At 50.8% G+C, this 12216-nt stretch overlaps 1 protein-coding gene across 4 annotated transcripts in view; it reads left to right on the top strand.

Annotated features, from left to right (window-relative positions):
* Positions 1-8281, top strand: part of NDRG3 (NDRG family member 3) — a 64613-nt gene extending 56332 nt beyond the window's left edge. For 2 of the 4 annotated variants that reach the window (XM_010564528.1, XM_010564527.1), the window contains 5 exons: positions 1012-1063; positions 2482-2529; positions 3212-3247; positions 3340-3391; positions 5820-7371. In XM_010564528.1, the coding sequence (XP_010562830.1) occupies positions 1012-1063; positions 2482-2529; positions 3212-3247; positions 3340-3391; positions 5820-5998 (367 nt within the window). In that variant the 3' untranslated portion in view covers positions 5999-7371. Of the gene's footprint in view, positions 1-1011; positions 1064-2481; positions 2530-3211; positions 3248-3339; positions 3392-5275; positions 5315-5819; positions 7372-7942 lie in introns of those variants that run through there. The other 2 variants (XM_010564526.1, XM_010564529.1) reach the window with 2 other exon arrangements.
* Positions 8282-12216: the final 3935 nt, after the last annotated feature.

Here is a 12216-nt window from a genome sequence, read left to right as displayed (position 1 = left end):
CAGGCTCTGCTCGTCGCTCCTTGGAAATTGTATGGACTTCTGCTCCTGCCAGTCCCAGGAATGTTTTAGGCTTCCACAGCCAAACCCTCTAGACCTTGGCTGATCTAAAAGCAGTGGATTTCCCTGCTTGGTCTCCAGGCAAAGCCAATCGTGCTGCTCTCTGTCATGCAGGCAGCTGTAAGCCACAGACCACTGTCTGTCCATTCAAGTGACTCACAGGGATCTGCAGACCCTTAAAATATTTCTTATGGAAGTGTGGATGTCTGTGCCAGTAGACTTGCATATAGATCCTCTGTCTCCTTAGAGGTGGTACTGCACTGACTCTGAGGTCTGTGGCTCACAGCCTCTCTAGTCTAATTTTTGTCATCTAGTCAACACACAGAAGTGGGGCCTCTAGCCACCCCTTTCTTACTTTGATCTGTAAATGAATAGTGTAAATTCACAGACAGTTGGTCAGTGACCTCCTGTGTATGTTTTACACCTTGAATGTTAATTGTTCTTCTAAAATTACAATAACATATAAAAAAGGATATGAAAGCACAAATTTGCCAACTGAGGCTTTGATATTGTGACATTTTTTGATATATTCCCTGACATTTTTTCTGTTTCTTTCTAAAACCCAAACCAAAATACAGTGCAGAGCAGTAGCCAGCCTCAGAAGCATTAAACTCCTCTGTTGGATGTGGTTATTCTTAAATTCCTAACAGACATTAATTTCAGAGAGCACGCTCTTATATGCAGCCGGGGATGGTGTTTCTCCCAGACCTAGGCACATCTTTTAACATGTGTGCAATAGTAGTGGCAGTTGATGTGCATGTAGGGGACAGCATGGGTGTGAGTGCAAGTCCTGGAGGATGTTTTTGTGCAACAAAATGCCATGGTGTGGTGGCCGGTAGGGATTTTGCTGAGTGTTGTTAACATTTCATAAGGCTGTTGGTTCACACCGCTCAACTTTCTCAGAAATCCCTTAGATGCACTGTGAGTAACAGCTCTGTTTTGGGTTTTGACCAGGTGCCCTGCCTTGCTAGTGGTTGGTGACAACTCGCCTGCAGTGGAAGCAGTGGTACGTATATGTGAACTCTTTCGTCTCATGACATTAGCCCCACAAATCACTTAGCAAACCTGCCTCACCCAGCAGTGCTTTCAGCTTGCCCAGAACTAGTCACAGAAAGTGGCTCTTTGTCCCAAGCTCTTTTCTAGTCCCCCAGCTATTGAGAACCGTCAGCCACTAGTGGGAGAGCTGAAGCTCGGGAGACTTAATGGCCCCACAGGGCAGCTCTAATGTGAGGATGGCAGGACCTGAATAAGGGTCATTGTGCCTAAGCATCTTGCTCGACAAATGATGCAGAGTACCCTTTTCAGGAACTTGCATCTTTCCCCGAGCTCTGCCGAGCTGCTGCCGGGAGTTCAGTTCAAGTAATGAATTACTGTTCTCTTGCTGTTGTGCTGAGGCTACCTGGGGTTTAAAAATTAGCAGTGTGACTGCAGTTCCTGTGGTGGGGAGTCACATAGAGCTCTGCGGAAGCACTGCATCACAGGGAAGGCAACACTTCCTGTTGTTCTCTGCAGACCTCTATAACCCCCTTCCCTCTCAGCACAGTTAGAAATGGGGCATGGCACAGTGCAGTGTGGTTGTGGTGGATGTTGCTCCTCCCCTTCAGACAGTGATTGTGGGGAAACCAGGGATTTGTGAACAAAAGCAGCTGTCTTAAGAAACTGTGGAAGAGTGTAGGAGTCTCCTAAAGCAGTAGCTTGGACCTAGGAGCTGTGCATGGAGAATTGCTGCAGGGCTTTTTCTGGTCATGGCCTGTTGCCTTTTTATCAGTCTGGTCTGGAAGTCTGAGACATTCTACAGGTTTTGACTTCTGCTAGGATACTATCCCTGAGGATTCTCATTGCTTCCTAGCCACAGCTGGGGGACAGGATGGGGTCTTCTGGATCATGGCTTGCCGATCTGGCTGGCCAGGTTCACAGCTCATGACAATCTCCCCTGCTGGGGTTGCTTTTCCTACAGGGTCCCCACCTATTCCCTTTTCGCAGCAGCCTTACAGAGAAGAAGTGGCTGTGGCCTCCTTGTCTGGCTAGCGGATTGAGTGATCTCCCTCCGGGCTGCACTGCGCAGAAGTCTTCTTCCCTCCTAGTCTTGCTGTTGGAGCCCAGAAGGTGCTCCAGGGTTTCACGGCGCATCCCCCAAACCAGAGGATGATTTCCCTTGAAGTCACAGCCACATCTCAGAACAGTGACATTCTGTCACCACAAGGTCCCCTTGGATGGGAACACCTGCTTTTCCTCCCTGCCTCTTTCGATCATTGTTCTCCTCCTACATGCCCTCTGCTTTCTTGGTCAGTCCTTCTTGGCCCCAAAGAAGCTCCCATTGCTGAAGACAGCCACTGCCTCTCATGCAGCTGCCTTGCATTTTACATCTGACTCTTCAAGTTTTCTGTGTTATATCATGTCCCTCTTTCCTCCTTTTTTTTTTAGGTTGAATGCAATTCACGTCTTGACCCAACCAAAACTACCCTTCTGAAGGTGAGTGCCACTCCAGGATCATTCCAGCCTGCACAAAGACATTATTTTTGCTGAGGCCAGCTCCACTTAGGTTTTTGCCTTCAATACATTTAGTTTTAAGAAGTTTGTGGACAGTCATTCAGGGCTGTGTACTCTCCTGCCTGGAGTCAGACTTGGGAGAGAAGAGTTTGTCAGGGTGTCCCTGAATCCCTGCTCTGTGGCTACTTCCTTGTTATCTTCAACCAGCAGGGAAGACCTCCTGAGAGTTAGCAGAGGTGCCCTGCTTCCACCCTGCTCTCTGCCAGCAACAACATCACTTTTTCTAGCTTTACACCAGTCCTTCCCATCCTCACCTATGGCTCCGCAGTGTGCCAGACAGCTGCTGTATAAAAGTGCAAAGTGACAGGTTTGGGAAGAGTGGCAGGGGAGCCGGGACAGTGAAGGGTTACTCCTGGGCTTCTACAGTATGGCCTGAGATCACTCGGTAATGCGGCCTCCAAGGTGCTGGGTTCCTTCAGCAACAGGTTCCCAGAAGAGATATCACCAGGCCTTGCTTTTTGGCTTTAGAGACAAGGTGGTAGAAGTGTGCCTCATGTAGCAGTGCAGCCTGGTGCCATCAGCCCCGGTGGGGTGGGCAGTTCTGGCATGGTGCTGGGATTGTCCTCCTGGGGTGGTTCAACCTCCCTTTTGTTTCCTGTTGCAGATGGCTGACTGCGGGGGTCTGCCCCAGGTGGTTCAGGTGAGAAACGCCTCTTGGCTCTCCCACGGCATTTGGGTTGTACAAACGCCCTTGTTCTGTTCACACTAAAGCCACACTTTCTGTTTCCACAGCCTGGCAAGCTGACTGAAGCCTTCAAATACTTTGTACAGGGAATGGGCTACAGTAAGTGGCAAATACAATTTTCTGGTTTGGAGCAGTTTTGTTGTAAAGGGAACTCAGCCTCTCTGGTCCATCTGAGCCCATTGGCATCTGTGTCCCCACCTGTGAGTTAGTGGTTGCCGGGAAATCCATTCACACTGGAAAATCAACTAGAGTTCTAACAAGCCTTAGCAAACCAATGCTGTTCCCGGACATGTGTTTAATCCGCACTGCAGCTGGAGCGGTGATCCCTTTACGGTTGCTCTGGTGTTGTTAAAACCTTTTAAGTCCATCTTTGTGCTAGTCCAGAAAAGTGTGCTCCCAAGAATGGGGAATCTTCTGAAATCTTCTGTGCATACCTTCTCCAGAGGGGAAGGATTTAGCAGTGCAGCCTCACAGGTATGATAAGTACATGAGAGCTCCTTCCTTTCTCCTTGGACATACCTATTTCTTTCAGACTCTCACCAGGGGTAAGCAATATCTCAGAATGAAACCCTCTAATGGCAGAACAGAGAGCTGGGTGACTTCTGAGACACCCAGGGAGCCCAGAGGGAACTGTGCTTTGATCCCATGCATGCCATGCCCTATGGCTTCCTTCTTGTGCTTGGAGGCAGAAGACATTGTCTTCTGAGTGTGTCAGGCTGACAGCTGTTCAGCTCCCCTGCCCTCAGCACTCCAGAGACTGGGGGACTTCAGGAGAATGGCTTCTCAGTGCACTAAAGCAACTCTGTCTCTATTGCAGGCACCTTGGCACAGCTTTGTCTTGCCTGCCAGGGGCCAGGGCTATGAGTTCCCTTCTGTGGATGATGAACCCTCAAAAGCTGGAATCATGGGAGGGGTTGGTTCATGTGGCTGGTTAACCACTAAGCATGGCCACTGTGGTAGCCGTGACACTCCCAATGGTCTCCACACGGCCAGAACTTTGCCAACTCATGGGCATCAGGACTCAGAAGAAGCTGTCCTTTTCCTTAGAGCTATGTGTAGTTGACATGAACGTAGCAGGACAATCATGTTCTCCAAGGCTGGCCAGAAGGGCCTGGTCCTGCAGAGGAGGGTGACATGTGAGAAGGCTCCCTCAGCCTCACAGCCTGAGAGCATTTCAGTGTTCACTTCTCTTGTGTTCCTGGCATTAGTAAAGTCAGTAAGTGCTGTCATCAGAGCAAGGACTTCAGCAGCACTTTGGGGGTCAGTTCTCTTGCAAATAGGATGCGCAGCACTGAGAAGGACAGGGGGTAATTTTCTACTTCTAGAATTAGTAGCTACTCCCAGAATGGTTTTCCTAACTTCAGTGGGCAAGACTGTGTTGGCACTGCTGAGCTTGGCCAGCAAGTCCTCTTCTCAGGGAGAACAAGAGAGAATCAAATAGGCAGCTTGCCATTTCTAGAAATGCACAAGCCAGTTCCTCAACAGCTATTCTTGTGCCTTCTGCACATTGGCTAAAACAGTTGGACCTGCCTGTGCTGACACTGCAGGTGGAAGGTAATGCCTTGCAGTAGGCTTGTAGCAGAAATCTGATGCTGTCAACTGAATGAAGGACATGAATTTCTGTTCCGTATCTGGAGTTACAGGGTGTACCCTAGTTTCCCCGCCACAGGAAGATGACATCTCTGTTGAGCAGTTGTGGTGTGTACAGTGGAGAGGTAGGGTCACCAGGTGCATTCCAATTTCCAGCTAAAGGCATTGAAGAGATCTGGCCCTGATGGATTTTTGAGTCAGCTTGGCATCTCCCCAAGATGCTCATTAGCAGTTGTGTTCACAAATACTGGGAGCTTTCAGCACAATGTGTGAGCTGGGAGTGGAAGGGAAAGTAGCTGGGGATCCCAGGAGCAGTGCAGCTGCTAGTCACACACTGCAACTAATTGGCTCTTAACTGTATTCATCCCTTTCCTTGTCTCGTGTTGTTTCCAGTCCCTTATGTGCAGCTCAGCCATCTAAGCACTGAGTCAGGTACCTTCAACTGTGCATCTGCCTCAGCCCAAGTCTGTGTACTGAGTTGAATGATTCTTCGGGTGCATTGCTCTGTCTCGGCATGTCCTGCTGGCCTGCTGTGGGCTAGGCTGATTCATTGTACAACTTGTATGCTATGTTTTTTTCACCTTTCATTTGTATTTTGTTGATTGTTGCATGACTTCAGCTCTGTGGTTTTCTAGAGTGATGAGACTGACTTTCAAAAGGTCATCTACAACAGCTGCCTTGGTTTGCACAGACACTCACCATGACTGCACTTGCAAATGATCAGTTACACTTCTGGCATTTGCTCACCTTGGACCTTTTGAAATTGGGCCTTAAACACCTTGCTTTAGACATGCAAATTTTGGCAGTGAAGAGTGAGTTTTCTTCCTGAGGGTAGAGCTCTTTTTGTGCTTACCCAGTGACACTTATCTGAGTGACTGTGATACTTGCTCTAGGAACTTTCTCCTTTTCTAAGTCCCACACTTGCTCTTTCTTGCAGTGCCAGCAGCTAGTATGACCAGGCTGATGCGCTCCCGTACTCACTCCTCCTCTAGCGTGGGCTCTGGCGAGAGTGTCCGCAGCCGGTCTCATACTAGCAACCATGGTGAAGGAAGTGCTGGAACCCCAGAAGGAATTGACCTCCAGGATGCACCTCAAACCATGGAAGTATCCTGTTAGGCAGGAGCCCCTCTTCTGGATTCAGACAACTCCACTCGCCCCCACTGAACCCACTCAGAATCTAGCATTTCATCCAACATGGCATTAACTGTTCTCTAACTTGTGCATGCCCATCTGAGCTGCCACCTCCTTGGTAGTCTGTACTTGGCATTACTTTGGTCCTTTCTGTATGCCCTTGGCATCAGAACCTCTTTAAAACTCGTTAACATTCTGCGGTCTTAGTAAGTCACGTTACTGTACATGCTGATACCATCTCCTGTCTGTGCTGTGTATCAATCCAGATGACAGCCATTGTCTCCCCTGTTCATTTAAATATAATTTCCGTGGCTTTGTGAGGTTTAGAATTGCTTTCTAGTTGTGCTTCTGCTAAAGGATCCTTGTGGTGCAGTTGGTATAGCATCTGTGGGATGTGGGAAAGCAAGACCATGATGATATGAAACTCCAGGCACTGGAGCAGGTGATGCTCTTTGGCAGAGCTGTGCCTGGAGTGCAGAACCCACCAGAAGGTCTTTGTGTTCCCAGGACTCTTGGCGTGCCAGGCAGCCATGGGGAAAACAAATGGGCAGAAATACTGTCTTGGTCTCATCTCTGTATGTGTGTTAAGAAGGAGCAGAGTGATTTCTTACCTGAGCCTCCTGAAAAGCAAAAGCAATTAACAAGTCAACTTAGACTAACCAAGGTGCACTATTAACCAAGTACAAGGGATTAAACTACGGCAGCCCTGGCTTCCAGACCACCTCTGCTGGCCCTCCCCCTCTCCTGCAGGAGGGCCAGATGCATTAACACCTAGTCACTATTCTACTCTGGCACAGGTGAATCTTTAACATCAAGTAGGTTGTGAAGTGGGCAGCAGTGCCCCTTGCCAGGTGGAGATCAGAAATCTCCTGCGCTGCCAGCTCTGCTTCCCACTGCTGCCAGCCCCAGGCAGAGTGTCTGCACAGGGTATTAACTGAGGCTCAGGAAATACCACTGAATGTAATGATGGCCAGCAGACCCATGTTTATGTGAGTCAGGTCAGAATTGTGAGCAGTGAATGCCTCTGTGTAGGTACTATTTACTGTCTTTGTGGAATTCACAATTCTGCTGCCTTTTTACATCTGGCCAGGTCACAGAGGGCGGGAGGCAAATGCCTGCTGCGTGCCAGGGTCTAGCTGTTAATGGGAGAAAAGGGATGAGTGATCAGGCTACTACAGGTCTCAGCAGATGAGCAAAACATCCTTTCTTAACTGTTGAGCAGTCCTGACTCACTGGGAGCCAGCTCCTCTGAGGGTCACGCTCACATTCTGCTCCATTTCAGGTAGGGAATGGGACTGGTAGGCTCTGCCTGAGGGGGACTTTGTACCAGTTACTAAATAAAGCTATAACTGAGTTTCATTGTTAACCCTGTGTGCTCATGTTGTTTCTCTTGGCATGACCCAAAAACCCAGCCAGTTTTGTCAGTTTTGGTGTCTCTTACTGTGAGAGGCAAACTCTTTCCCGTGGAAGGGGTAGCACTGGCCACCACTTGCCAGAGGTGTCCTTGCGACCATGTGGGAGCAGCATGGTTGGGTGGCCCTGCTGGAAGAGGCTGTCTAAAGGTGCTGAAGAGCTGGCTTCAGCGAAAATGTAAAAAGAAACTTCCAGCTTTGACAGAGTGGAGACTGAACGACAGGTTTGCTGCAAAACAGGCATGTCGCCAAGAATTGCCTCCAAACAAAGGTGAGAACTAGCAGCTGCCTTCCCTGGTGAACAGTGATTTGCACCAGCGTGTTATGGGTATAATACAAAGTTAACCTGTAAACCCTGTGACAAGCAGTGGTTGTGACACAAAAAGGCAGAGGGCAGTTTGGAACGCAGCATGAGGTCTGTTCGCACGTCTGCCCCCTGCACCGCAGCCAGGTGCAGGTGGAGCAATGCGTAGCAGTCGGTCATTTAACAACCGTTTCTTCATCTTCTGCTTTTCAGATCCAGCTTTTACTCTCAAATTTCAGATGTCTGTCATCTTGACTTTCACAGAAAGCTAGCTGGGACTGAAGATGGGTTAAACTGTTGGTCACAGATTAGTCCTGGTCTTGTCATGCCCACAGGGTGGGCTCCCGCAGCCTCCTGCTTCAACATCCTTGGGGGATGTCGTTGCAGGAAGTGAGACAAAGTGTTTTCATGAATCACAAACTGAATGAAAGGTGAGAAATGGGAGCAATCGGCCAGTTGTATTAATGAGCAAGTAGTGAAGTGACAGTGATTAAATAAACAAAAATGTAAGTTTGAGTATATAGAAGACATGAGACTATCAAAGAGACCAGGCCACCAGATACCATGTGACGTTCATTGCTGCTAAATGCAAGTGCTGGATGCAAAGCAGTGTATGCAAGAGAAGACCTGATGTATGTGCAGCACTGTGATTTAATGCCAGCTGACTACACTGAGAAATGGTTCTTCCTCAAGTTCCTGTATGAAAATACAGCAACAGACCAAAAGAAAGGCAAACAATATTAAAATGACAATGAAATGAGTTAGAGGAAATAATACCACAGCAGGGGTTGGTGCAAGCTCAATGAGTGCTGTCTATGATGATGTGGAGCAGGAGAGCTCAGAGCTACCGGCTGCCCATAAACAAGGAGCCCAAGAGAGTAAATAGATGAGATTTTAGCAATTTGGAAGGGGATGGTTAAGAACAGAGCTTTGTTGCCATGGTGGTTCATAGGTATAAGCAAGGCAAGGTTTGTAGTGAAGGTTGTCATCTATCTAATTACCCCAAGGAGAACTGGAAAAAGTAAACTTGTTTTCACATAAGCAAGTGCTTTTCCTGGTAAAAATACAACAATCAAAGCTAAATACAAGTTGAGAAATTAGTTTAATAAAGGGCAAAATGTTTCTTTGGGTGGCATGAGCAATGCCAACCACATCCAGGACTAGAGCTTAAGCTCAAGATGGGCTTCCCTGGGCTGGGGCCCCAAACCACACCAGCACTGGTTCCACTAGCTGCCGGGGGTGCGAGCTGGACACCCGCTGGCTGAGGGGACACAGTTGTGCATTGCCACACTTCAAGGGGCAGCACTGAGGTTAGACTCACTCCCTGTAAACTACCGGAGTGTTTCCTAGACCTCTTTCCTCTGGCTGCAGTTGGGATGCCCGGGGAGGGGGCTCAGCTGGGGGTGGGAAGGCAAATGGAGCCGATGCTTTCCAACTGTCCCACATCATTAGGACTGAATTCTCAATTGCTCAAAACCTTGGGACAAGCTCATTCAACAGCACCCCCAGCCCAAGATCCCAAATCTTTGTATCAGTAAAAGTGTGCATCCTTTTCTTCAGCAGCACAGGGAGAATCTTGCTGAGCTCAGCTCTGCTGAAGGTTTCTCTGGGATCACCAACGGAAAAAAAAAAAAAACAAAACACTTCTCACAGCCTTGGGCTGAGGTTTCTGCCACACGACTGCTGGGCTGCAGTGCCTCTGGTGTTGCACGTTGCCCAGAAAACCACAGTCCTTGTGAGAAGGCAGTTTTGCTCTGCTGCTCCCAGCCCCATGGCCCCAGCTGCAGCCACAGGCAGCCCCTGCCTAGGCTGGAGCATGCTGCACACCCACAGCTGGACATGTTCCTTGGCAAAAGGTGATGGAGACAAACTCTTATTGGCAGTACCAGATGATGTTGCAAGGAGTAACAGCCAAAAATTTTGGTTTGGGAGGCTCAGAACTGGTACTGGGATTTTTCCTTGGTTTTAAGCCAGGAGGGTGGTGCAGCTGTGGGATGAGACATGGGGAGGGATGTCCATCCTTGGAGGTTTTTCAAGATGGAGCCGTAGCCAAGCTGGTGTCAGTCACATATTGAGGCGGTGGCAGGACTGGGGACCTCCAGGGCTCCTTCCCTACAAATCGTCCATTATTTGATCTTAACTCCTGAAACAGCCTGCAGGGATGGTTGCTGTGGCTCACTTTGCTTGGAGACTTGTCCCTCTCCATTGGATCTGAGGTGCATAAGCCGGCATGTTATTGCTGTCCCTGCCCACTTGTGGCATGGGGCTGCCTGGCAAAGGAGGCGTGGGCTGCTGCTGGCTGCATCCTGTGGCCAGAGAAATCTGTGGTTATGCTTTTGCCATTTCTGCATGCTGCATTCCCGCCCATGTGCCCCTTTTCCCAGCCCTACTGTCCAGCTGGGGAGGGTGACTGAAGGTCCCATTTTGTTCACCAGCACTAATCCAAGAAGATGCTGGGCAGCACAGCCCTGGCCTTGGGGGAGCTGAGCCACATTTGGGACCAGTCATGGCACACCCAAGTGTTTTCCCCCACATCCCTGGGGACCCCAGCAGGGCTTCACCACCACTTCCAGGTGCAAATGACTCTTCGCCCAGACATAATCAACTCCTTGCAACCCAGCAGTGTCCAAGCTCAGAGCAGGCTCGGGGGGGGGGGGGGGGGGGGGCTGAACCTCCACAGCCATGCAAAGCCCCATTGGGCAGCTGCTTTTGTAAAAGCTCTTTTTCATGGACATTTCACGCTGTCACAGTGGTTTACAATTGACCAGAAACTTTCAAGGGTATAGCATAAATAGTAGCAGGATGTTCAGCCACAGCACTGTGGCTGGGGCAGGAGCCCCACGGCGGGGACACAGCAGGAAGTGGGGGGGGGACGGACAGTACTGCACAGCTGGGCTGTGAGCACCAGCACAGCATGGCCGGTCCCAGCCCAGGATGGTGGCACAAAAGCTGCCAAGAGCAAATCCCAAGGACTTTCCACAAGGCGAAGGGGTGCAGGGTGCTGACTGAACCAAACTGTTTGCTTTGAAAAGTGAACTATCCACACACATGTTGGGAAATGGCTGCATACTGGGCCAGCATTTGCTGGCACTTGGCTGGGTGGAGGCTCATGCTGGATGGGGCTGGGACTAAGGGTGGAGATGCAACAGATAGGAAGCTGGGGCTCCTCCCACATATAACCCAGCCAGGTACAGGCACAGCTGGGCTTGGCAGTGCTGGGTGCGGAGCAGCGGTGTGCCAAGAGGCACCCATGCATGGCTGTGCATCATCCCAAGGGCAGCATATGGACCTGCTGCACTAGTGAGCAGCTCAGGGCAGCAGCAGCCACCATGCAGAGGAGGTGCCCTGGGACACCCCCCCCCCCTAGTTTGTCCTGGCTAGGGACAGCACTTGTTCAGCCTCACCTCTGAATCCTGGAGTCAGCTCAGTTCCTGCTCTCGTGTGCTGCCCATCCCTCTTCTTAACCACCCCCAAATCCCATGCGATGACCATAGTGCCTTGAGTCCCCTCAGGGATTTTCTTAGGCCTTGTGCCCCGTACCGAGGTCCCCCCAGGGGCACAGCTGAGCAACCTGTTGGCTGAGTGAAAAAGAGAAAACCCTGCATGTGCATGCACACGTCACAGGAAACAGCAGCAGCCCGCAGCCCCAGCTCTTGTGCCTTGCACCCTTTGTCAGCAGTGCTGCTAGGAGCAGCCCTGGCTCTGGCACCTGAAAACACCCAGCCTTAGAGCAGGGGGACTAGGGCAAACCAAGCAGGTCTTGCAGGGCAGGGAGTTGCCCTACTTGAGGGAGACACACTGCACCAGAGGGACACCCTCATGTCTTGTGGACCCACCATGCTGGAGCAGCACCCTACAGGGCAGAGCCCAGCTGATGTCTGCCTAGCCCTGATGACTCCTACACAATGGTGACAGCAGCAAGAAGCAGGTAAGTGGGGTTCACCCCACACTGAGGGTGGGGGAGGGCTGGGTCACACACAGCTTTGGCTGCACCTCTCTATGGCCGAGGAACCAAAACAGACAGAGGGGTGTCCCCATAGAGCCCCATGGGGACCAGCAGCTTGGGGTGTTGCGACAGGGTGCCCCACATGCTGTGGAGGACACTGGACTGGCAGCACACAGCAGGTGAGCATGGCCAGGTGCTGCTCACCATGGGGATGGGGATGCTCTGTGCTGGGAAGGGCCCCCAGCTGTGGGCATGAGGCCCCAGATGCCCTCAGCAAGGAGAGGTGATTGCCTCAAAAGGCTCCCCAGAGAGCTGCCCCCCCAGGCTCAACCCAGCCCTAGCCCTACCTTTCTCATGAGCTGCCATGCTGGCATCCCCCTGCATCAATGCCCTGCCCTGGGTGACTGCAACCCTTGAGTCTGCATCCCCACACAGCTGTGCCACAGGGCTTGTGGCTTGGCAGGGGGCAAACCCCTCTGCCCAGGGCCCATGGTGCTGCTGGCACCAAGCCTGAGCCTCTCTGTCCCTCCTAGACAGCAGC

This window comes from Haliaeetus leucocephalus, unplaced genomic scaffold (genome assembly GCF_000737465.1).
Source record: "Haliaeetus leucocephalus isolate CR32 unplaced genomic scaffold, Haliaeetus_leucocephalus-4.0 Scaffold182, whole genome shotgun sequence".
Lineage (NCBI taxonomy): Eukaryota > Metazoa > Chordata > Aves > Accipitriformes > Accipitridae > Haliaeetus > Haliaeetus leucocephalus.
Note: the sequence above shows the minus strand (reverse complement) of the source record. Positions and strands in the feature narration are given on the sequence as shown.